Here is a 23,439-nt window from a genome sequence, read left to right as displayed (position 1 = left end):
CCTCACCACAGAGGGGATGTTGTAAGACTGGAAGCATTTGGTCACTGTTGCTAAGAGGACAACTGAAATGGAAACCAGAAGTAGGGATGGAAGGCTGGTGAGAACAAACATCTGCAGTGCCTGTGATGCACAAGGACAAATGAAAATAGACTTCACTTGGCTCATACTCATGTGACTATGTGAACAAGCAGAATCCTGGGTTATAACCAGCCTGACGTCAGCATATCATGTCACAGGCTGTAAAAAGTCACCCCATCTTGTAAGCACAACTCTCTCTCAGCACTGTGGGTGTGCTTGTGACAGCCCCAGTGCCATGTCTGTGTATTCATCGGGGTCTCTTGTGCTGTCCATCACTTCTGTATGCAGGTGTGTGATCCAAGTACTGTGCAAACCCGATCTCGGCAAGTGCTAAGATCTCCTGTCAGTAGAAAGCCCTGTCCTGAAGATTCACAAATGAAACCGTGTATTCTTAACCAAAACTGCTTCCAGTATCAGTACAATCTAACAGGTAGGTATAATTTTCCAATCTATTCTTTCCAGGAAGGGACACAAATTACAGTGCACTTTAAACTGATGTTCTGCTTTCCTAATTATCTATATGTAAAAGACCCAGGTCCTTAAAGGCTTTCTCCAGTTGTGTTGTTAGTTATGTTTGCTTGCTGTGTTGGTTTCAGCCTTGTCATTACAAGGCTTACTTGCCGACATCACTAATTTCACTAACACTAATTACATGCCTACATTTCTACAGGTTAATGGATAAATGTAGGATTTTAGCAGTTATCATTGTGTGTGTGCTGGAAATAGAACAAGTCAAATGGGATCTCTTTGTTTGTTTGGGCATCAGCAGAACTGTGTGCAAAGCTCCAGTTACAAGAGAATGTAACATGTATGATTCCAGGGAAGGCAATAATACCCAGCAGAAGTCTGATTTGGAGGTGATACAGCTTATCTGGGTGGGCATAGGATATTGAAAGCAAAATACACTGTTTTGGCCTTAGTCAGGAGCAATTAGATCTGTTTCATATGAACTAGCAAAAAGAAAAAGTGCGAGCCCTTTTATTTTGACTAACTCAGATCATTGAGAAAGATACTAAGAGGAGATCTGAGATGAACTTGTAGACTGGTGGGGAGGAGAGCAGAGCTGCAGAAACTGTTACACCTGAATACAAACCGAGCCTGAGAAGTACAGACAGCATGATGATGAAACCTTTTTTTAGCACCGTATTTCAGAAATGAAGAACAGTTATGCATTGATGTTTATCAAAGGTGGAAGACAAAGTAATATGTTTTTCTGCTGGTACGCTTCCTATTTCTTGCTGGTGTATGGAAATTTTAGTTGTGCGTGTTATGTTTTTTGTTTATTTTAAATGGTGTTTTATGGCTTATTTTGCTTCGCTTGCATACTGCTCCTTGTAATTTTGGACTAGCAATACGATATGAATTCTCTCCTCCTAGTAATGTCTGTTTTAGTTCACGAGTACTTGAGCTCTATTTGAAATAATGGGAAGCTTTGCTTTGAGACATAAAACGGATGAAATTATAGTTGCTTTTCAGAAACTTCCACAGCTACTTTATCAAAGTGAAGCTTTCCTTCTGACAATACAGCCCTGCAAACGCACCAACTGGGTTTAATTGATACGCTTTATCAGCATTTAACAGTTTTCTGTGCACCGTGGTGTATTGGTTTTGTTCAGGATTATCTGCGTGCGGAAGCTCTGAGCTTCAAATCTGAGCCTCGCTTTTACTGAAGAGCAACTTCCTTTTGTGTGCTTTCTTCTTGGGTTCGATACGAGCTAACATGGTGAAGTGTAACTCGAAGGCGAGTTACAGCAGAGTGCTATGTCTTGTGCCTGCAGCCTGGAGCACGTGCCAGCTCAACGGGAACGCGACGTGCGGGCGAGGAGTTCGGAAGCGGCTCCTGAGCTGCGTGCGCAGCGATGGGGAGACGGTCAGTGCACGGCACTGCGAGCAGGTGAAGAGAGAAGCCGCGCGCCGCGGAGAGACGGGCAAACATTAATTGAATTCTCCTAATTTTCTGCCCCTCAGCAGCATGATGTCGCCCTGGTTATGGCTTACGTGTGCATTTTGTTGCTCGCCGACAGCGTCGCCTGGAGAAGCCGGTGGAGACGAGCAGCGAGTGCGTGGTGCAGTGCGTGGTGGACTGCCGGCTATCGGCGTGGTCGGCCTGGTCGCAGTGCTCCCAGACGTGTGGCTCCGGTGGTGAGTGCCCTCCTGGCCTTCCCCTTCTACCACACACCATAGAAATTCAACATTTGACGTGCTTCAGACAGCCCGCAGGGGTTATGGAGATGTAACAGGCTGTTTTCAAAGGAAACAAGTAGAGATGCCGGAAGGTGGGACCTGACTTAGTGGGCACGGTGATGATGAGTTGACAGTTGGACTAGATGACCTTAGTGGTCTTTTTCAGCCTCAATGATTATTTTGTTATTTAATTTAAACTTTCAGAATTCAGCCATTGGAAACACTAACCCCTCCCAGATAAAGTGAGTGCTTAGAGTTAGCAGAAATGCTAGGGAGTTACAGGATTCCTGATAGATATAAAAAGCTTTTCATATTACTTTTAGCTACATAGTGAAATCAAATTGAAGAAAAAAACAGTAAGAATATTGTTCTTGAGTTACTACATGTTGCTGTATCCATCCTGTGACCAGCCCCCTTTGTGTTTGTATGACTCCAGTAACTTCAGCAAAGTTTTATGTAGTCCGTACTGCTCACCTAAGTAGAAAAAGCAAGAGGATTAGGGCCTTCCTTACTTCTGTATGAGTTAAACAAAACTTTCAGTGTTGATACGAGGAAATGCATTGAAGATTGTATTCCAAATACGCTCATGGTATTATTTCCCAGGCTTGTAGATTGCATCAGACATACAGGAAATACTTAAACCAAATTCACTGAAGATCAAAAAGAAAAAAGTTTGTAACTTCCATTAAATGATCTCTTCAGATTGATTTCAGAAATCAAAACATGTTACAGAAGAAGCTTAATATTTGGATGAGGGACGTTCTTTCTTTGCTGAGATTTTAGCCCTGTTGTAAAACAGTGCTCTCTTAATATAAATGAATAATTCATAGATAGTATTTTAAAATCTAGGAATACTATTCATTCCAAAGTTCATTTTTCCTTCAAAATCCATTTTGGAGAGTTAATGCTCATGTTGCTGAATGGACATAAGAATGTTTTTGGAGTGTTCAATCACTCACTGAAATAAATAGTGCAAAAGCAAGTTGTAACTTCCTTATGGCTTTTAGCATGATTAATGGAGCAGTTTGTCCTGTGTAATGCCTGAAGGTGTTTTTCTCTTGAGCACTCAGACTGTGCAGTCTGCAAAGAGATGTGCATACCTTGTATATACGTAATAGAGGCATACCTCGTATTCCTGATCCTGAAATGCTCATCCAAATCCTAAAGGCTAGTTAAAGAATTGATGGTTGGTAATGCATTTAAGGAGTAAATACTTGCATTGTGTCCTAAGCCAAAGCTGGGCATCTGCAGGGACTGAGCAAACTGAAGTCTTCAGTGCCCTGCAGAAGTGGAGCTCTTCTGAGAGTTCCTTGCTGGGGATGTCAAGCCACATTAAAGATAATTAAACCACATAGTCAAACACAAGCTTAGTTCAATCTGGGTCATCTTCTGCTTCACAGACAAAATAAGTGTTATACAGTGAGTAGAAAATTAATTAGAGCAGATCAGGCTGTACACATGTATGATTCAAAAGCTGAAGGTTACTGTTCTGTGAATGTACAGACAGTAAACATCTCTGAAACCTACCTTGAATTCTGATCCGAAACACAGGAGATGGAGGTGCCTTTTCACCAGTCCTGTAGCTTGGCCTCTTGTGTTTTTCCAGCAGCAGAAACCTTCCCTTCAGCTTCTTTATCTTCCAGTTGGCTATAAATACTACTAATGGTAGTATCAATAGAGAAGTCATTACCGATGTACCCCCTCACAGGTGGTACTTCACAGATGAGTATCATGCAGCTTTCCTTCCCAAATGTTGACAGGCTGCAATACTGCACCATGAGTTTCTCTTTAGCATTTGTGAGAATAGGATTAAGCCTCAAATTAGACACAGGAAACCAAAGGATGATAGCAAACAAGCTGTGGGAATATGGAGTAGTAAACACTGATTCTGCTTCCCTTTGCCAAACAAATAATTGCCCACTTTTTGATAAAGCCAATAACTGTAGGACTTAAATGCACACTTCTCAGAAATAATTCACAGCATATCAGCTGTGTGTGCTGTTACTGGCTCTGCTCTTCTCCTGTTCACTCAGAAAAACATTCTGCTTTTCTGGCTTTCTTGGAGAGCATGTAAAGGGTCCTCTGAAGTACCAGAAACAATTTCAAAGGGAAAAATAATTTAAATATCATTGAGATCAAAATTTAGTGTTGCTAGATTTATGCTTTCACATGTTTCTTAACTCAAGCAACGCTGCTAACGTTTTCATTCTGTCCTTTTCTTCCAGTAATTTGGTTTGCTGTGGTATATTTTAATGGATGGCGCCTTTTTCTTGCCCAGGTTTTATTTTATGGAACAATGCATTCAAACACGATGTGGTGCTGCTGTGTATGTGGCTCTGACATCTAACATGGTTCTGGTACACAGCAGCCGAAGGCGAATATATTGATTTTTATAAATGATGATGAGTAAAATAGATCTCTTCCCTGCCTGCACTGAGCCTGCGGAGACGTGTAGCACATTTTGCTTGTTGCAGCTGTGGTTCTGTGCAGCATCTGCTCTGGATGCTGGCTGGGGCCTGAGACTGACTTGGTGTTACATAGCAGGGCTTCCTCGTGCCAGTTGCTGCACTGTTACAGAAAGTTGTGTAGTCCTGGTTAATGCATGGTGCTCCTAGGATTAAAGCTACTAGCAACATGTTGGAAAAAGATGTTTCCCCGCAGGATGTATTTCCTTTATTGAGGCAAGTGAATGCCGGGGAAATTGTACTTTTCTAAGTAAGTATTTTCCAGTCTGGTATAATTTCTCTCCTACAGCTGTGTTAAATAGTATAAAAGCAACTAAACCTATGCCTTGTCACATAGGAAAGTGACCTTGTCAGATAAATGGTGGGACTTAACCTGAGTTACCCAGGGTTTAACACACACTGCTGTGTAAATATCCCCAAGTAATTATTTCTTATTTTCAATTTTCAGCACCCATTTAATGCTGTAGAGCAGAGGAGACAGACCTGTGGCTAATTCATTGCAAAATTAAGGAAAAAATCATCAGGCAATTAAAGAAAGAGCTAAGATTACTTTTCTATCCTGGAGTTTGTGTTGGAAGCAAATGAATTTAGATGCGTGGAGTTTCTGTTCTGCATAGATAGTAAAAAATAAGGTATTTAGAGAGAAAAGACAGGTGGAGTTTTTCTGCTCCTTGAGCGGCAATGGAGCACCTAGGTAATGTTTATAGAGTGAGGAAATAAACCACAGAGCTTTAAGAGATCCACTGCAGTGATTGCACCCAAGAGACATTTCAACAGAAGTTCTTAGGCAAAATTTCTTTCATGATTTTTTCACGGTATGGGAAGGAAGAGGTAGGAGAAATGAGGCAAACACCATATGACCATTGTGAATGCAGTGATTTTAAATGGTTTGGATAACCCACTGTGGGGAAATAAGATGTAAATAAAAACATAATGGTTGTTAGTTCCTCTTTAAAGGAAAATCGGGATTTTTATCCTGTGATCTTCCCATTTACAGTTTGTTAGAAAGTTGTTAAGCGGAGAGTATAAAAGGAAATTACGTCTTTAATTAAAATAGCTTGATGAATACTTCAGGGTTTTGAGCCCCTCCACATGAGCTCAGATCTTTAACTCGGAGCTGTGGCTGCCACTTTCCAGCTCATGCCTGTGGGGCTCAGCAGTGAACTGCTTGCCCCAGGCATCCCCTGTGCTGTCTCCTGCAAACCCCACAGCTGTAGCTTTCCTGCTTTCTCTAAGAACCTTTTCCATTGCTAATCAGTTCCTAGATCTCACAGAGCTACATGCTAACAGTCAGCCTAATTTTATGAGCTGCATATCTCTGCTGGTTGCAGCATCCCTGAATGTGCTAGTGGCTGGTTCGCACAACTTCCCATTCTGGAGTAAGCAGCATCACGTCCCTTGGTCTTCTCTCATTCTCCTGCTTACAAGTACCTTGGTATCTGAGTTCCATTGCTGCAACCCTCTCTTTCCATGTGCTAGCAGCAGAATGGTTGCTCTCCTGGTGCACCTTACCTTTTTTCTGTTCTCAGCTAGGAGGGTTTTTTCCACCTCCTAATGTATCTAATTCTACAATGGCTGGATGCACAGTCATGTGGATAAGAGCTTTTATCATCACTTCTGTTACAAACTTGGTCCAGAGGATTAGAACTCGAAAAGGAAAAAGTCTTAAAATTGGTTTAAATGGGTTTAAAAATGGAATTCAGTGGGTAAGAACGAGGGAATAGCATTGGACAGGTAAGAAAACTCACTGAGATGTGTCAGTAGCATTTTCAGGTGAGTGTGCTTTTAATTTTCACTTGCCAGATTTTTTTTGGGAAGCCCTACTTGTAGTGACATTCATGATGGCAGTACCCAAGATGGTAACTAAATGGCTGAAATACAAATGGGAATACTTCACTGCAAAGCATGCTCTCTTTCCTGGTCAGGGAGCTAGCAATTATGGCTTGCACCTGTTTTGCATGGGTGTGCTCTTATTACTGAATCCTTTTCCCTATTTTTTAACTGTTTCTCAAATCCCCGTCTGTTGAGAGGCGAGGCAGAAGATTTATCCATAGCACAATCTTATGCCTTCCATTGCATAAGGGCTTTTTTCCAGTTTTCTTTTTAATTGGAGCCAGGATTCTAATTGAATCATTTTGAGTGAAAACATTCCTGGATAGAAACGGACAGCAAAAGAAAAGGAAATGGAATTGCTGTAACTTTAATGAGTGCATTCAGTTTTATTATTTCAAAAGTGGTAACATAATTGCTTTTTCCATTCAGTAGCTGAAGAAGTTTTCACCAATAATAAATAGGATTTTAATGGAAATGGCAGAAGTGGTTATGGACGGTAATAGCCATTAGGGTGTTCGCAGTTTTCAAATCAGGTGCACATAATTGGTCATAAAAGGAAGATTTCATTTGTTAAAAATCTCTAGAAACATATTGAATGGACAGGGGTAGAAATGATGCTTCCATAGGAATTATTTTCCTGTCGTATTTAATAATCAGGATTTAGTCAAGTGTTTAACTGTATTGCATAAACAAATAACATATTTGGGAAACATACAAAACTGTGTTTAAACAAAACTGTGCTCAGAAATATCAGCAACTGCATCGCGCGGCAGAAGATCGGTAATTGCATCCGTATCAGCCGAATAGTCTTCTCCAATAATTGCTTTATTATTTTTGTTTGTTTGTTTTGAAAAAGAGCATTTTTATTGATGGAAGATGAGCTTGTAACCATGCTGACCCCTAGATCCATTCCTTCCTGCTGACTGCCATCTCTTCTCTCCGCAGGCCAGATGGTGCGCGGGCGCACCGTGCTGCTGAAGGCTGCGGCCGAGGGCCGGCCCTGCCCAGCACAGCTCAGCCAGCACCGCAGCTGCCCGGTGAAGCCCTGCTACAGCTGGCATCTTGGGCCCTGGTCGCCCTGCAGACTCCAGGTACGGCTCACAGCCACCTTGGGGTAGCCATAGATCTTCCTTGTTGAGAGGGAGGCGTTTCTTTTCCAGTTGTTGGAGACACAGGGGAAATTCGGGCATGTAAACCTGTGCGCGTGGTCTCTCAGCTGGCAGCAGCGATTTATAGCAATATAAGTTCATGTAGTGTGAGCTTATAGTTGTATTAAAGAAGATTTATGGAGTGAATGTGCTTGAGCAAGCATAGTTGTGGTGACCTATAATTTAGTTATATAAAGCTACTCTAACGAGAAAATAGCTTGTCTCTTCTTCTAAGAACAATATAGGAGGTTTTTTAGGTTTTTTCCTGCAATAGTGTTCCTGCAAGGATTGTGGGCTCCTTCTTGCTCTTTTTAACAGCTAGAGAATGGCTGGAGTCAATGTGGGCTCTGCCCTCCACGCTGCAGTCGTTCTCCCACTGCCATTGGCCATTGTCAGCCTTGAATTGATATTTTTTCCCCCTGCGCTTTTTCTTCTCTCCTTAGCTGTTACTTGACGTCTCCTGTATTCAAATAGATTAATTGGTAACTAATGGGCAGCTTGTGTGAGTTTCTCAGACATGATGAAGCCCGCTTGGGCTGCTGAGAGCCCTGTTTGCTGTGGTTGTGGCACAGGACCTATGCACAGGCCCCTGCCTGATTTTCCATATTGCCAAATGTAGGAAATGGAAGACCAAAGTGGAAGTGAAGACACATTATTTGTGTTTTCTGATCTGCTCTTTAGTGCAGCTTGCATGACTTGAATGCTTGTTCTATTTCTGGCTGCAGCTGATGGACCAATAGCAAACGCCAGAATTTACATGGCTTTTTGGAGATGAAATTTGGAGTATTACAGCCTTTGGATAGTTCAGGATCACAGAACCAGAAATACATTTTAGGGTCACCTTTCTTCTTCATTCCTGTGCTTAACAGCTCGTTGCAGATAAGGATGTGAATTCAGCCTTTGTATGTGCTGCACTCAGTATTTATTTATGTATAACATCCTTAGCTGATATTTTGTCCAGCAAAGGTAAGCAAATTCTACTAAGCATTAGGGATGAGCGATTCAAGCAGAGGAGCTAACATAGCTGATAAAAGAATTAGTAGAGAAGCTGAATTAAGGCCCCACATATTCTAGAAAAATAACACATCATGCAGATTAAAAGTGTGTACATCCAGAACCATGCTATATTTCAGCTCAGAGCAAGTAATCACAGCCTTTGCTTAGCCAGATATCATCCTGCACTTGCAGTGAGATAGAGCTTCCTTCTCTCCTTAAATTACTGTGTTGTAGTTTCTCCCCCCTTTGCTTTGTTTAGGAGAGGAGCCATTTTTTTCCACGTTCAGTTCTCTTTAATGAGGTGCTTAGGAATTAAATGTAGTTCATAAATACAAGGTGATTTATTCCTGTGCTTTTCTGGAAAAGAAGCTTAAGTGTACTTTCCAAAGAAAGCTTTCAGAAGTCGTGTTTTCAAGGATGCTTTGTAGAAGAATGTAAATACATCCCATGGTAAGACCAAAATGCATGTCGTGAAATTGTCCTGGAGTAATGTAAACAGGACGACTCATTATAAGGCTAAAGTATTTCTTCCTTGTTTTATGAGATAACTGAGACTGCATTTCTTAATTGTAGAAGGACTATTTTATGCTAAATTGACTTTGTGTGAATAATTAGAGGTGTGTGCGTGTTCAGGAGTACAGCCTGCTAAGTGTTTTGTAGTGCTTGCTTTCACAGTCTGTAAATCAGTGCACTGTTCCCCAGGCAATTCCCCATGCCACGGGCACCCCTCCTGTAGGTGTGGGCATTTCTGCTGCATTCAGAGGGATGTGGAACTCGGAAAATGGGCAATACACATCATCTTAAAGGGTTGCACTACATCAGTCTTTTTCCCATGAGAGCTGAAGTGTTTAACATTGATTAGTAAAAAAAATAATAATTTGAAAATAGAAATTAGTAGTGGGTGACAGTGTTCATAATTTTTTCATTAAAGGAGTGCAAGCCAAGTAGCTGGATATTATCAAGAATTAGCTGCCTAACGTTGATAAGAAGACCAAGAACCCTGTCTCTAATTTAAAGTGTTTTAAAAGATGGTTCCTTAACTGTACTCAGACAATAGTTTCTCATTAAGGAAAGCTTTTACCTGATGAGATGCTCATCAACCTATGAAAACATTGGCCAGTCAGTTCTTTACCTAAGATGATTGTGAATACACATGAATCCCAATAAAAGCTAAAAAGGGAGAACTTTTCTTAAAGGCACATTTCAACAAAGCATCTCATTGGGACTGTGAGCCCTTGTGCTGTTGGTGTGCTAGAGGTGGCTGCTGTATGGGCAGACCTCAGCTTACACTCTCCCATGGAAGAGTACTTGTAATATAGATTTGGTCCCCAAAGTTTTGAATATTCAATCATTTCCTCAGCAGTGCTCCTCTGATTAGCAGCTGCTCACTGAGTCCTCATTGTGCCGTCAGTGCAGCAAATTTCCACTGATTCCACACCTATTAATTCGGTCTTCAAATGTATAATTTTGGGGAATGTGAATAATTTTTAGGATGATAAGGAAGTTAATGCATTGCTCCTGCATTGCTTATGACCTTGCCAAAAACATCAAAAAAGCCCACTGTCATTCCTTCTGTAAATGACAGTACAACAACCTTATCTTTTGAATGCGTTCAGTTCATTGTGAAAACGATTTCTAGTCTTGAGTGAAAGCAAGTAAATGGAAGGCACTGTTAAAAAGCTAACATGTTTGTTTGGAGTTGGTTTAGAGTCCATGATTTCTCTTTTTTTTTTTATCCTAAACAAATGTATTGTCAATATTGCCTGATAGAAGAATGAAAAATGTTGCTTTGAGGCGCGCTAACTTTTATAGTGGAGGCTACCAAAAAATGCATTCTTTTCATGTTATTTATATTTATGTCTCTGCTGCTGTATGACTATTCATACATCGTTGTGTCGACAAATACTTGTATATTTACGACTCGTTTATAAAAGAACAAGTATCTTTTTAAAAGTTTTTTTGTCCTTTCCGGTAATCTTCAGCAATTCCTTGATCCACTTCTTGAGCTGCACGCAGGCTGCAGTTTGATCAGTGCCCATTTCCCCAGAGAATTTTCTCCACATCGCACTCTGTTTCCACCAGCAGTTTCCAAGAACTCTAACCCAATTGACAGCTGCATGAGTTATTCACACACCATTAATCTCAGGCTGCAATAGAGGTTTCAGCAGTGAAATGGTAATTTAGAGCAGTGCGTTACAGACCGACTAAAATGAAACATGGTGTTAAAAACTTGAGATCTGGCTGCATATGGTAAATCTACACTAATGCTTCTCTAAGATGCTTTTGATAAGCAACTACTCTCAGTCCAACTATTTATGCCCCTATTTCCATTTCATTGTGCGTCAGCAACAGAAGAGGTCTGGAGAAATTGAAAAAGGTACCACATGTTTACAGGAGAGATATTCTTGAGATTCCTGCTATCAAACACGCTGCCAAATAAATGCACTTGGTAGGAGCCATTCTGTTCCACAGATGAAGTCCATTATTTTAAAAGAATCTACTGCCAAGTGATTCAAAGTAGCATTTCCCTTGGTTATATAAAAGCAATGTTTCATCCTTCTTCTTGAGCTTTATTTACTGAATTTTGCAAAGTGCCATTTCCACAAGGCTTGAGACACATGTTCATAAAGCATCACACAGGTTTAAGTTGTGTACCTCAGACATCACTGCAGCTCTGTTTTTCAGGGAAAAATGAAACAATTCCAGCCTCTAGAAATAGCCTCAGGGCATCAATTCTCACAGCGTCTTCAGCTCTTGATCATCAGATTAGCCAAATGATATTGATTTTCTGGTAGAGTAAGTCTTCAGCAAGTAGTTTGGTGTATGGTAATTTGGAGTATTTTAGGACTGGGCTGAAGAGCGTGGAATGGCTTGCATGGAGCCTCCTATTGCGTGTTCACACCAGTGTCAGTGCTAACAGACTGTGGTTGGCTTCAAGTGGCATTTCAGTAAAGCAGGTGATCTGTGTCCACATCAGAACCGCTAAGTCCCTGCACAATTAAGAAATTACATAATACGTTAATCTCTGCAGCCTAATTAAAAGCATTGATGGGTTTTTGCTGTTTGAATTTAAACCGTTTAAGTGCCCCATATTGGGCTGTATCACCAGAGGGGGTGAATGGAAATGCTCGTTTCTTTTTGAATGGGCTCTGCCATTGGCCTCTTCAGGGAAGCCAGAAAAGCCATCTCTGTGTTTATTGAACTGGGCATTCCTTAAGAATCAGTAAATACACAAGCTCTAACTAAAGACATGGAGAGCTTGCCCCAAAGACTGTATTCAGCTTTTACAGTACCCATCTCTTCTGGGAGCTTTGCTGGGCAATGATCAGCATTCCTAAAGCTGTGCTCTTCACATTTGTTTTTTTCCAATGCTGTGCTGGGGGGAAGCACCCGCCTGAGCTCTGCCCCATCTGCTCAGTGACTCCTTTTTTCCCACATCTCCCACATGTGGAAAGGAAAGGATTTATGTGCTCTTCTCCCCACTTGGGCTGCAACACACTTTTTCATGTTCCATTGCCTCTGAGCTTCTGTAGAGCTGTGTGCGGAGATGATCTGCATCTGTTTTCCCATAATTGAGGGTACTATTGCAGCCCAGAAACTGGATTTATATCTTTGAGTTCTTTTTAGGTGGAGTCAGGTGTGCTTCTTCTGCCATCTGCTAGCAGCAGCAATGATTGTCTCTTTCTTTCTCTTGTCATTTTGTAGGGTGGACAGTGTGGAGATGGATTGCAAGTCCGCAACCTCACGTGCGTAGTGCATGATGCATCTGTTTCTGCTACATCCAAGCCAGTAGAAAGCACATTATGTGGTGAGCTACCTTTGAAGGAGAGTGTACTGCAGTTACCATGCTCTGTGCCTTGCCCAGGTAAAGTCTTTTGAAAGTCACACTACATATCTGTCTGTAATAGCTTTCTGAGACTGAGTTGCTTGCATAGCTGAGCACTGTCAGCTGCTGCAGTAAGAATTTGTACTTCAGCAGATCAGGTAAATGCTCAGTCTGCTGTTTCTAGATCACCTGAAAAAGACTTTCTTTTTGGAGAAAATGAGATTTCTCATGAAGCAGAAAATCTGAATAATGCATACCATTGGGTGATAAACTGGTGTTATTTCACTGTTAAAGCCGTTGTACTCAGCCTGTCCTTAATCCTTTAAGGCTGATTCCTTTTGCAAACCTGTGATTTATTCTCTCTGCATGCAGGTGACTGCCACCTGACCGAGTGGTCAGAGTGGAGCTCCTGCGAGCTCACATGCATTGATGGCAGGAGCTTTGAAACAACGGGACGGCAGGCTCGCTCCAGGGCGCTCATCGGTCAGCCTGCTGAGAACACAGACAGCTGCTCTGGACAAGTGGTGGAAACACGGCCTTGCTCAGGTAGCCTTGCCAGGGTTTGTCCCGCACAAGGGCTTACTCAGGTTTTATTGGAAAGTGAAGGCCGACTGGTATTGATGTTGCAGGAGGGAGGTGTTACGAATACCTGTGGAAAACCAGCCTTTGGCGAGACAGTGTGCGCACAGTGTGGTGTCAGCGCTCAGATGGAATCAATGTCACAGGTATGTCCAAAAGCAGACGTGGCTGAAAAGTCTTCTTCCAGGTATTTCTTCTTCTGCACCACATGTTTGGAGGGCAGTTGGAGAGCTTTCCTTCCTGATTTCCCCAAGGTTTCAGTTTAGAGCTGTGAGTAGGAAAGGTGGGCACTCAGCAGCCTTGCTGTCAGGTCATCTCGCATGTCATTGCATGAGGACGTGTGGGTGAAGTACCCTAACTGACTTTTGGGCTAGATGATCTTAGTGGTCTTTTCCTACCTTAATGATTCTATGATTTTATGACTGCTGTATTGGCCACAGGAGGAAATGAGTGTGCCTGTACTAACAGGCCTGCCTAAGCCTTCTTGTAACTGTGGAGAAGGGAAGAGAAAATCACCTGCAATGGAAAAGAGCCCAGCTTCTGTAATGCTTCTTCTATTCAATAGACAGGAATCTCAGATCACTCAGACTGTGAGATTCCTGCTGGTGCTGTGACCTACAAATTCCTCCTGCACAGGATGAAAAGTGAAATTCATGGTCAGCACTTTGAAGCTGTACAGGAGGTTGGCAAAGGTAATAGGGCTTGCACATCTGCAGGATCTATCTTGGTATGCGCAGGATGAATGAAGAGAGAGCAGGAATGAAAATGGTATCTAGTTCTATTTATAATGAGTAGTTAAGATAATATACAAAAGTTTTATGTGCGAAGGTTGCCAAGTAGTTAAGAACTCATTAACTCTTTTTTATTCCTTTAGAAGCACAGAGTTTCCCTAGTGTGAACGGGCTAAGGTGTTATGTGGATTATGTCTTCTTATGTAGATAAGACATTAATGAGGACACAGAAGATCTGCATCTAATTCCTGATTCTGTCCCCAACTTCCTATGTGGCCTGGGGCAAATTGCTTAAGTCTGTATATCTCTTTTCTCTATTAATAAGATGGGCATGATAATAATTCTCTGCCTTGTGAAATTAATTAATACGATTCCTACAGATATTATGCTAATGTGTTCAGTAGTCTAGTACTTAGCCATTTAAAATAAGCAAGCAATCACTTCCTGCAGTACAGTGATCCAAGTCAAAAACACTGTAAAACATACCCATTTCTCTTTCGTTTGAAAAGCACTCTTCTGTTTTGAAAGTAACTTCTTCTTTTCCAGGAGGGTGTGCTCTTCAGACCAAACCTGCTGAAGTTCAGCACTGCAGCCCAGCATGCAGAAAACCCTTCTCCTACTGCACCCAGGTACATGGCTGCTGCAGAATGTGGCTGAGGAGTGAACATTGCAAAACCTTTTTCATTACCTTTGTATGTTAAACGCATTCTAGGACGTGGGAGATAATTTAGCATGCCCATGATACCACCTCGAGGCAGTAGTAGGAATTTCAGTCCAAAAGCTTCATAGTTCTGCACGGATGAGTAAAGATGTATAAGTGTAGAATTGTTTTGCTATAGCAGCCTGCTCCCACTACCTCCACAGTAACCCCTAAAGCAAAGCCAGAACTGACCTGCTTGCTGAAATGGTGAGCATCTGCAGCACTCGCTGGATCTTTGAGCCCCCGTCTCCTCTTTGCCTCTGAGGTTGCAAATGTCTCTTCCTGTAGGTACTGAAGTCTAGATTCAGAGCTACCAAAAATGTCTTCTCCTTGTCCTCCGTGTCAGTGGTGTGACAGCATAAAACCTTAAAATAGCCAGATACAGCTGAGGTGTAGATATTTCTGTTTTAAAACTAGCTTCCACAGCTCTCAGTCTCACCTGAGTATCTTTTGGGAGGAATTATGGGAGGAATTAGCAGTGGATGCGAGCTCGTGTACGGGTTGTTGTGAAGTGATAGGTAGACATGCATTTCTTAGCTGTAAAAACTCTTGAGGTATCCTGCACCTTTCGCAACAAAAGCTCAGGATTGTGTCTGTCAACAAACTGGAGGGGCTGTAGCAAAAACCATGATGACAGGGTTAAATTCTTATCACACATACTGTAAATCAATTTTCTGCTTGGATCGTGCAGAGCATATCAGACCACCACACGGGCATTGTAATTATAGGATAATTAGAACAGAAATGCAATCTAAAAAAGCTATATTAAATTAGACATCCAGAAAATGGAGTATCTGTTTAGTGAACCACCACATTCTAAGAAACCTCTGGAAGAAACTGCCTACACTGGTCCAGCATAGCAGATATTTGGTCATAGGGGTAATGCTTCCTTATAGATAGTTCTGTGAAATACTAGAGCAGAAATAGATTGGAATGGAGAGTTGGGTCTGAATTGGGATTGCTTCTTAATTCATTTCTTCTAATGCCCATCATGGTCACTACTAATTTTTGTTATTGACAAGAGGAGTTGGATCAGGCCACAGATGCCTATGGTTAAGCCTGTTGGGATGAGAATGTTTCCATATTGAGCTACTCTTTTATTACTCTTATTATTTTTTATTTATTATTATTTATTACTCTTCCATATCAAGTTACTCTTTTAACCAATTCCCCAAGTATATTATTGTTGTTTTAGATGAAGTGGGTTTGCATCACCAGGTTGTGGCCTGTTTGGTTTCGTGTCAGTGAACTTGGTAATTACATGTTGTAATTTACGTATGATCTACATATGATGTTGTAAAGTTACATATGATGTAACTTGCCATTTCTTGATAGTTTACATACAATTTGTGCTGTCCTGTGAGAGGATACTAACATTTTAATATTGAATTCCCTTTTATTACCTAGAGAGGAGTCTGTGGTTGTGAGCGAGGATATACAGAAATAATGAGATCAAATGGTTTGCTGGATTACTGCATGAAGGTACCAGGTTTAGAAGATAAGAAGGCTGATGTTAAGACGATTTCTGGAAAAAATAAACCCGTCAACTCCAAAATGCATGACATTTTCAAAGGATGGTCTATTCAACCTTTTAATCCAGGTGAAAAATATGAATGGAATAAATTTTCTTTACAGTGTTTCTGCAGAAGAAAGATACAAGCTTTGTAGATCATAACATCAGAGATTGCATCTGGAACTGCAGAGCGGCCTCACAGTTTCTAACTCGTGTGTCATCTTTCATTCCTTTGTGACTGTACAGAGTAATCACAATCTCTTATGTTGGGAGATAGCAAAGAGAATGAAGCAACAATATTTTGCAAAAGTATACTTAAATGCAGTTTGGGGGGATGCTTGGAATTATCTGTGATGTTTCAGTACGTAATGCATTTGGACCAGGGAAGACTTCAGTAGCACTTCAGAAGATTCTGAGCAAAAAGTGCTTGAGACTTCATTAAAGACAACATGGGTTGTTTCTTGACATATTTCAAAAGTGTTTGAAAAAATACAGTAGAAAGCATAGAGTTTGGAGTTTTAATTGTTGGAGTTAAGACACTGAGAGAACAAAAACAAGCCAGAAGCAGGCAGGCTGCCGTGTCTAAGCAGCAGTGAGTCCTGAGTACTTCTGTGGCTTGTTTGTCATCGTTCCCAGCTGGAACAGACACACGGGCTGCAACACACCTCACTGCTACACAGGACTGATGCAGTAGCTGTAACAGCTGGTCACCATTTTGATTATGACTAAAATTAACTTATGCATATTAAATTTATGATATGGAAATATAACTTAAAAATAAGCAACAAAAGTATCAGATAAGTCAAGTTTTACTGAAATATTTCAGTTGCCTCTATATCCTGCTAGTCCCATCTTCCCTGTCTTCTGCTCTCTGACATTGCCTTTCTTTCCTATTAGCTTGTAATGAACATGAGATTTTAGAAAACATGCAATTTAAGGTTCTGTTGGGGGATTCCGGGAACCATAATTCTGTCTGATATATGTGATTGCACGTTGAATGTTACATTTACATATTTGATTTGCATACGGTAGTTAACCTTTGTGTTGGCAGTCTCAGAGCTAATAGAGCTTGGTCCATAGCCTTTTAAAGTTGGTTGGTTTTTGACCAAACTCATCATCCAGAAACCCATATAGTTCACCAGCTGTTTGAGTCACAGGTTTGGGGTTAATTGCCTCTTTGTCAGCAACCGTGGCCCTCTGTGGGCTGTCTTCCTTAGGTGTCACATCTTCAGCTGATAACTTTATGAGGTTAGAAAAAGGGAGAGAGGTGTAGGTGGATGCTGCAGTCCTGTTTTAATCAGCATTCCAGGCTGCAAAGCTTCCTTCTGGTGAGCTTGACCTCAGCGCAGCGTTTGTGAGCCTGTTCTCCACCAGGACAAAAGACAGAGACAGGGACTAAGGAGCTTCAACAGAACATAGTGTTATGTAGTATTAGAGTATAAATGTTACAGCAACAAGGTATGGTAAATAAATGAGCATGCTACATGTGCTAAGTGTATCATCAACCCATCCAGTAAGTTTTCTTCAGTCTGTATGTGCCCTTCGGACCCAGCTCAAGGCTGGTGCTCTTCACACTGTTCCCCTTTGTCTTCCCTCTTGACAAAATATGTAATTAGTGCCTTAAAACAGGCTCTGAGGCTTACTCATCTGGGAGATTGCAGTAATTAGTGCTAGCAGAACCAGGAGACCACTGTTGCCTACTAGTTATGCTCTTGATAGCAAAACTGTGGTGAGTGCTCCCTGTACAGACGGCATTTATCATCCTTCAGTGCTATAGTCCTTGACATTTGTGTATGTCTAAGGACTTGTATCTGTCACTAGAAGTATATGTGCCCCTCTGTACTTAATTTGTGGTTTTCCTTCCTGGTTATGGTTTGGAACACAAATTTTGTAATGATTTAATGGGTCTTGATGTTTTTGTTCTTTCAAATGCTCTGCAGGAGCACGCAGAACTGATTTTGAATCTGGCTGTTTTTCCATTCTTTGCCACGCTCTGGGAGGCCAGAGTTCAACACAGAAACTTTTTAAATAGTATTGTTTAAATTATTGGTTGGTGTGGTCCAGTGCCTTCGTATTGCAGCTGGAGAGCCTGTCTGCCTTCATAGCAGACCTGGTGGGGTGCAATGTGCTTGCTGTGACAAACCCTTGGCAGCACTGTTAAATGTTTCTTGGCCGTAAATTTCATACCTGACCGTCAGGAGGAGAAGTAAAACCTGTCATGATGAACAGAGCAGTTCTCACGGGGAAGATAGGCTGCAAGTGATTAGAGAAGAGGAGAAAGTCTGTGAGCAATACTCAGACTTCTCACAAAGCCTGGAGGGAAAAGAGCCCACAGCCAAAACCAGGAAAAAAAATGGGATCCGATTAAATATGTTTCCTTTTGAAAAAAAAAAAGATCATTCCAACATAGCAAGAAAAATAAGTTCCCTGTCTGTCCCCACGTGCTTGAGTGCACTGGCAATGGTCTCGGTCAGCCTATGTCTGTGGGCATGGAGAGGGCTCGTATTTCTGCCTCCAGGATGGATTAATAACTCTGCTGATATGAATCAGCTCCGACTGTTGCTGTGTGGAGAAAATACCACCACGTCCATCCACCAGGAATTCTTTACAGCCAGAACTGAGCAGGAAGCAGCAATATTGATCTTTTAAAAATGATTATTATTAATGCAGAGCTTTAGTTCAAAACCTGTCCCAGTAATGTGTATTAAGACTTCCTATCAGAAGGAAGTGTTTCACAACACTTGAGTGAAATGTGTGTGGAGGGGTTCTTGCGTGGATTGTAGAGTGAGTCCCCTGCCATTGCATGGGGACAGATCAAGCAGCCCTGTTGGCAGCCCTATCTCAATTTTGGAAGCTTGTTATGTTTCCTGTGGCACAGCTTCATCCCTCTTACTATTACAAAGCCTATCCTTGTTCTTCCTCTAAGCTGAATTTATTCCCATTTGTTGCCCAGGCACTTTTCAGCGCTGAGCAGCTGGTTCCTCTTTGGTGTGCTGATGTCTACCCCAAGTGACCCACAAGTACAGGCTGGCTGTGGGTTATGAAATAGTGCTGCTCTGGAAAGCTGACACAAAGAGTTCCTTTCAGCTTTCATCAAAAAGCATCTGAAGTCCTTACCAAAGTTAAGATTGTGTGTTCAAAAAAATTGATTTTTACAGGAATGCCTTTCCTATCAAAAACATTTTTGATGGATTTTTCCCAGCAACTCACTGTTGTGTTTCCCATCAATGATGCTATAAGTTCTGCTTGTGTGTTTCCTCTTATCCTCTTGAGAAGAATTCATTTACAAAACGTTTTTTTTTTTCTTTCTTTGTCTTTTTTCCAATATTCCAACAGATGGTAAGCTGAAGATGTGGGTGTATGGAGTATCAGCTAGCGGGTTCCTCATCATAGCCCTCCTGATTTTTACATCCTTTCTGATGTGGTGAGTGTGGCACGGAGTTTTGGGCTTTGTTTGCTCACTTGTTTTTAAGACTTAATCCTTAAGGCATTAAGGAAGAATGGAACTTGGATTAGAGACCTACCCTCATTTGGTCTCTACCTCAGAGCACTTTAAAACTCTTCACGTTACAGATGCTAACCTACATGATTGTGAAGATGTGTGGTGGTCATGTGGGGAAATAATTACTTTTGGTTATCAGTAGACCTATATATTCACAATTCTGGTGGGATTAGGAATGGCTTCTTATTGTTTATTGGATTCTTATTTTAAAAAAAAATAAATAAATAAAAAAGCTGAAGAAAGGCAAGGGAGAGAATTGGAGGTAGGAGCTACTTCCTCTTCAAGGAAAGACCAAAAATAATGGGGTCATTCAGCTGGAAAATGGTGTTTGATGGGAGAATACAATAGAGAACTATGAAATTGTGAATGGAGTTGCAAAAGGGCCCAGGGAATCTTTACCTCATGCAGTGTAAGAAGTAGGAGGCATCAGATGAAGTGTTTAAAATAAACAAAAGATCTTTATTTTCACACTGTGCATTACTACCTTGTGAGCTTACTGGTAGGGGCTGTCCATCCAGAAAGATAAATGGAGTAGAAGATGGCAGAACAGTTAATGGGAGAGTGGCTTTCTTGGTGTTAAGCATGGCTTTCTGGGTTTATGTCTTAGCTCAGGAAATCCCTATGTAAGTTTTTGCAGTGAATACCTCAGGAGAAGGCATGCCTTGTGTCCAAAGCTGCTGTTACCAGCCACTGTTAGAAATAGGGCACCGTGCTCTGCACCAGCACATCTTATGGGGGGCTTCATGGTGACGAAGTCCAACCATGTCCTAACAACAGCATTACCCTATTTCACCCAGAATTTATTCCCTCTCATTATTTCTCTCATTCTCTCTTCAATTAAAAGCAGTGTTTGGCTGATGCATTGAAGCGTAGCTTCTGTGTTTTTTGAGTGATATAGCTACTGATTATCTGCAATGGAGCATGCTCAGTGGAGAATTTGTGAAGTAGCATTACATGCTTCTCCATCACTTGAAGACTAGAAGTGCGGAAGTGTATTTCTCAGTAATAACTATTGTTGTTTCAAGGAAAAGAACAGGAATATCCCAGGTCTAGGCAGCTCATGTTTCATTTTTTTCCATGAGGTGTTCTTTGTTTTATCATCTGTGAGAAGACACCAGAGACAAATGTGTTTGATTTCCTCTCCAGATGATAAGCACAGCTGGCTGCACACTGAGCTGCCGTTTCTCAGCAGGCTGCATGTCCACACCACCCATGGAATAACACACAAGTAGTTCCAGGCTGGCTTTCTTGGAAGAAGCCTCCATGCTGCCATGTCACCTGGTTGCAAACTGAAATAGCCAGTGTGGGAAGCTGATTTTTATGTTGAAGTTCATTTTCTATGTTGGTGTGTCTGAGCTTCGCACAGTGTTACCGTTTACGCTTTTTGCTTCCTGAAATATTTTTATTTTTCTTGCAGCAAAAAAAGCAAGCAGCATCAAAGCACTCCTCCACAACAGAAGCCTCTAACCTTAGCCTATGATGGAGACATTGACATGTAACATAGAAAAGAAATCCAAATGTAGACATCGACTGCCTTAACCACTTTCTTTTTTGTAACTCTCAGACTTCTCAGTTTTTTGAGGAATCTCCTGATGTGTAATAACCGGGCAGAACAGAAATACTGCAAGCTTAACATTTTGCCACCTCGTTACTAAAGAAAAAATAATGGAGTCAAAGTCTTGGATCTTGTGAAACTTTCCTGAAGAAACTGGAAAATGCATCTCTTCCTGTTGAGCAATGGGAATTAAAATAAGAAAGTCTACCAACATCAAATGGAATTGGTCCAAAAAAAAAGAAAAAGAAAAAAAGCATGACAATCTGGAAGAAAATGTGACATTTACCGTAAATGACAAGTTTGACACAGCATCATTATGCACTATATTAGTGCAGGGTTCTTTATTCTTCACATATTTCAACAATGAGTTTTCTAGTGTTTACATTTCGTTCAAAGACTTTAAAACTGGATCACATATTTTGAGAAATGCAAAGAATAGTGAGTTGGAGTGTCTGAAGTTATCTGGTTTTTTAAAGTTTCTTCCTTCTTATCCTGTTTTCTAGTCTGGAATATGATTTCTCTTCATTTCCATCTACAGGACAGAATAAGGATTGCTAAGAAGAAGCCTAGGTGGTTTCTGAACTGAAAGTATTTTTTAAAGGGTTGAGTAGATAGATGGGTGCTCTGACGAATGCCTAGAGGGTCTGATTGTTTAAAAAGTATTTTAAATTAAACAAAAGCATGTAGATACATTACGGCCAGTTTAAATTGTTATTCCGTTTAATTAATACAAACTCTGCTTTTGTATTTAAATTTTCTTATCTGAAATATTTATAAATTCTTTTTTTGAATTTAATTACCTGACCTCATTTAATATACATCAAACACAAATACGGTTTGTAGCAGGCCTTGCTTTTTTAAATGTTTCAAAACCACTGAAAAGTTACATGTTGTAAACATCTGGGAGTATTTGAAGAGGGTACGTGTTTATAATAGTATGTGTTGCAAGTAAGGAAGTGCCATCTTGTGGTATTGACTTGTATTTATAAGCAAATAAAATGCTAAAGAGAGTGAGAAAGTTGCTTCTGGTATGTTGAATTAAATGTGTATAAACAATATTCATTATTAGTCCTTTACTGTGTCTGAGACTGAATGCTGATTTCAAACAGTTCTGGCATGTTTGGTGCTGTAGTGATTAGCTGAAGAAATGGTGTAGACAAGCACAAGTTGAGAGTAATTGCAGATCTGGAGAATGCTCAGGGTATTTTTAGCTCAGTGCTGCTTCTTTTTGGAATAATTAGAAGGGAAGAAAAGAATTATTAGCAGCCCTTGTCAACATGCCGTTGCTGTGCAAGGGATCACGAGAGAAGAGCATCACCAGGCAGAAGGCGATGCTCGTGTTGTCACAGCACTGCTCATATTCAGAGTTTGAACGCTATGATTTCATTGGAGATATGGCACTGTGAATAGGTTTACTTCCCTGGCAGGGCAGGAGGTCACAGCATCAAGCCATGGTGGTGCTGTGGCTGCAAAGCAAGGTCAGAAACACACTTTCCTTTTCCAAAGAAACAAATATTGATGGAATCGAGAGGGAACACTGTCTCAGTCACTTGCAGAGAACGCAGCTTCCTGCCAGAGGCGTTTGGCTGGTCCTACCTTTTGCCTTGGAGTTGTAAGTGATCATGGTACTAGCAGCAGGGTCTGGTTGTTATCAGTAACATTGGGAGCCTAATAATATATATAGCCTATATATATGTGTGTGTCTATATATATATATTTATTTTATTTTTTCCTCTTTTTTTTGCAGTGCCCAGTACTGAACCTTTGAGTGGCGTATGACTTACAAGGGCAGTGACATTCCGGTGCTGCTAGGAGGAGTACTGCCAGGCCATAACATTAGTGTATCTGTGGGATATGATGTAAGGGGAATGGTAGCTTGTGAAAAAATGATGGAATAAACTCAATTAAGAAAGCTGCTCAAACAAGCATTGGGGTGGGGAAAGTTGGTGTAATAATAACAAAGCATGGCAGCTGCAACATGTGGCCATTTTCCTCAGTATCAGCCCAAACCAAAATGCTTTCTTCTTTCCCTGGGCAAGCCCAAGCACTGAAAGCACAGAAGTTGTGCTTTGCTTGAAGATCTGCTGGTGAATGCTGTTACATGTGTCAGCTGCACAGGTGGGCCCCGTCTGGGATATTTGCATGCGCAGATACCGCATCCAGATGTCACTGTGCCTAAGTACATGGAACATCTGGGCTTTTGTTGTGTAGGAGCAGCAGAGGGACTGGGAGCCCAACGTTGCTGTTAGCAGTGCTGAATCCCAGCTCTAATTCTCTCTCCTCCAGCAGTGACACAGGGAGCACCGCTGAGTGTTTTACCTTTGGATGC

The 23,439-nt window shown here is 41.2% G+C and overlaps 1 protein-coding gene across 5 annotated transcripts in view; it reads left to right on the top strand.

The window, feature by feature from the left end:
• Positions 1 to 22,128, top strand: part of THSD7B (thrombospondin type 1 domain containing 7B) — a 293,426-nt gene extending 271,298 nt beyond the window's left edge. For all 5 annotated transcript variants that reach the window (XM_052674802.1, XM_052674807.1, XM_052674806.1 and 2 more), the window contains 11 exons: positions 367 to 508; positions 1,857 to 1,972; positions 2,103 to 2,220; positions 7,506 to 7,651; positions 12,410 to 12,569; positions 12,903 to 13,076; positions 13,160 to 13,255; positions 14,387 to 14,469; positions 15,948 to 16,140; positions 19,390 to 19,477; positions 20,973 to 22,128. In XM_052674802.1, the coding sequence (XP_052530762.1) occupies positions 367 to 508; positions 1,857 to 1,972; positions 2,103 to 2,220; positions 7,506 to 7,651; positions 12,410 to 12,569; positions 12,903 to 13,076; positions 13,160 to 13,255; positions 14,387 to 14,469; positions 15,948 to 16,140; positions 19,390 to 19,477; positions 20,973 to 21,054 (1,398 nt within the window). In that variant the 3' untranslated portion in view covers positions 21,055 to 22,128. The remainder of the gene's footprint in view (positions 1 to 366; positions 509 to 1,856; positions 1,973 to 2,102; positions 2,221 to 7,505; positions 7,652 to 12,409; positions 12,570 to 12,902; positions 13,077 to 13,159; positions 13,256 to 14,386; positions 14,470 to 15,947; positions 16,141 to 19,389; positions 19,478 to 20,972) is intronic.
• Positions 22,129 to 23,439: the final 1,311 nt, after the last annotated feature.

The sequence above is a fragment of the Tympanuchus pallidicinctus genome, unplaced genomic scaffold (genome assembly GCF_026119805.1).
Source record: "Tympanuchus pallidicinctus isolate F22 unplaced genomic scaffold, pur_lepc_1.0 scaffold15, whole genome shotgun sequence".
NCBI lineage: Eukaryota > Metazoa > Chordata > Aves > Galliformes > Phasianidae > Tympanuchus > Tympanuchus pallidicinctus.
This window is presented reverse-complemented; position numbering and strand designations above follow the sequence as displayed.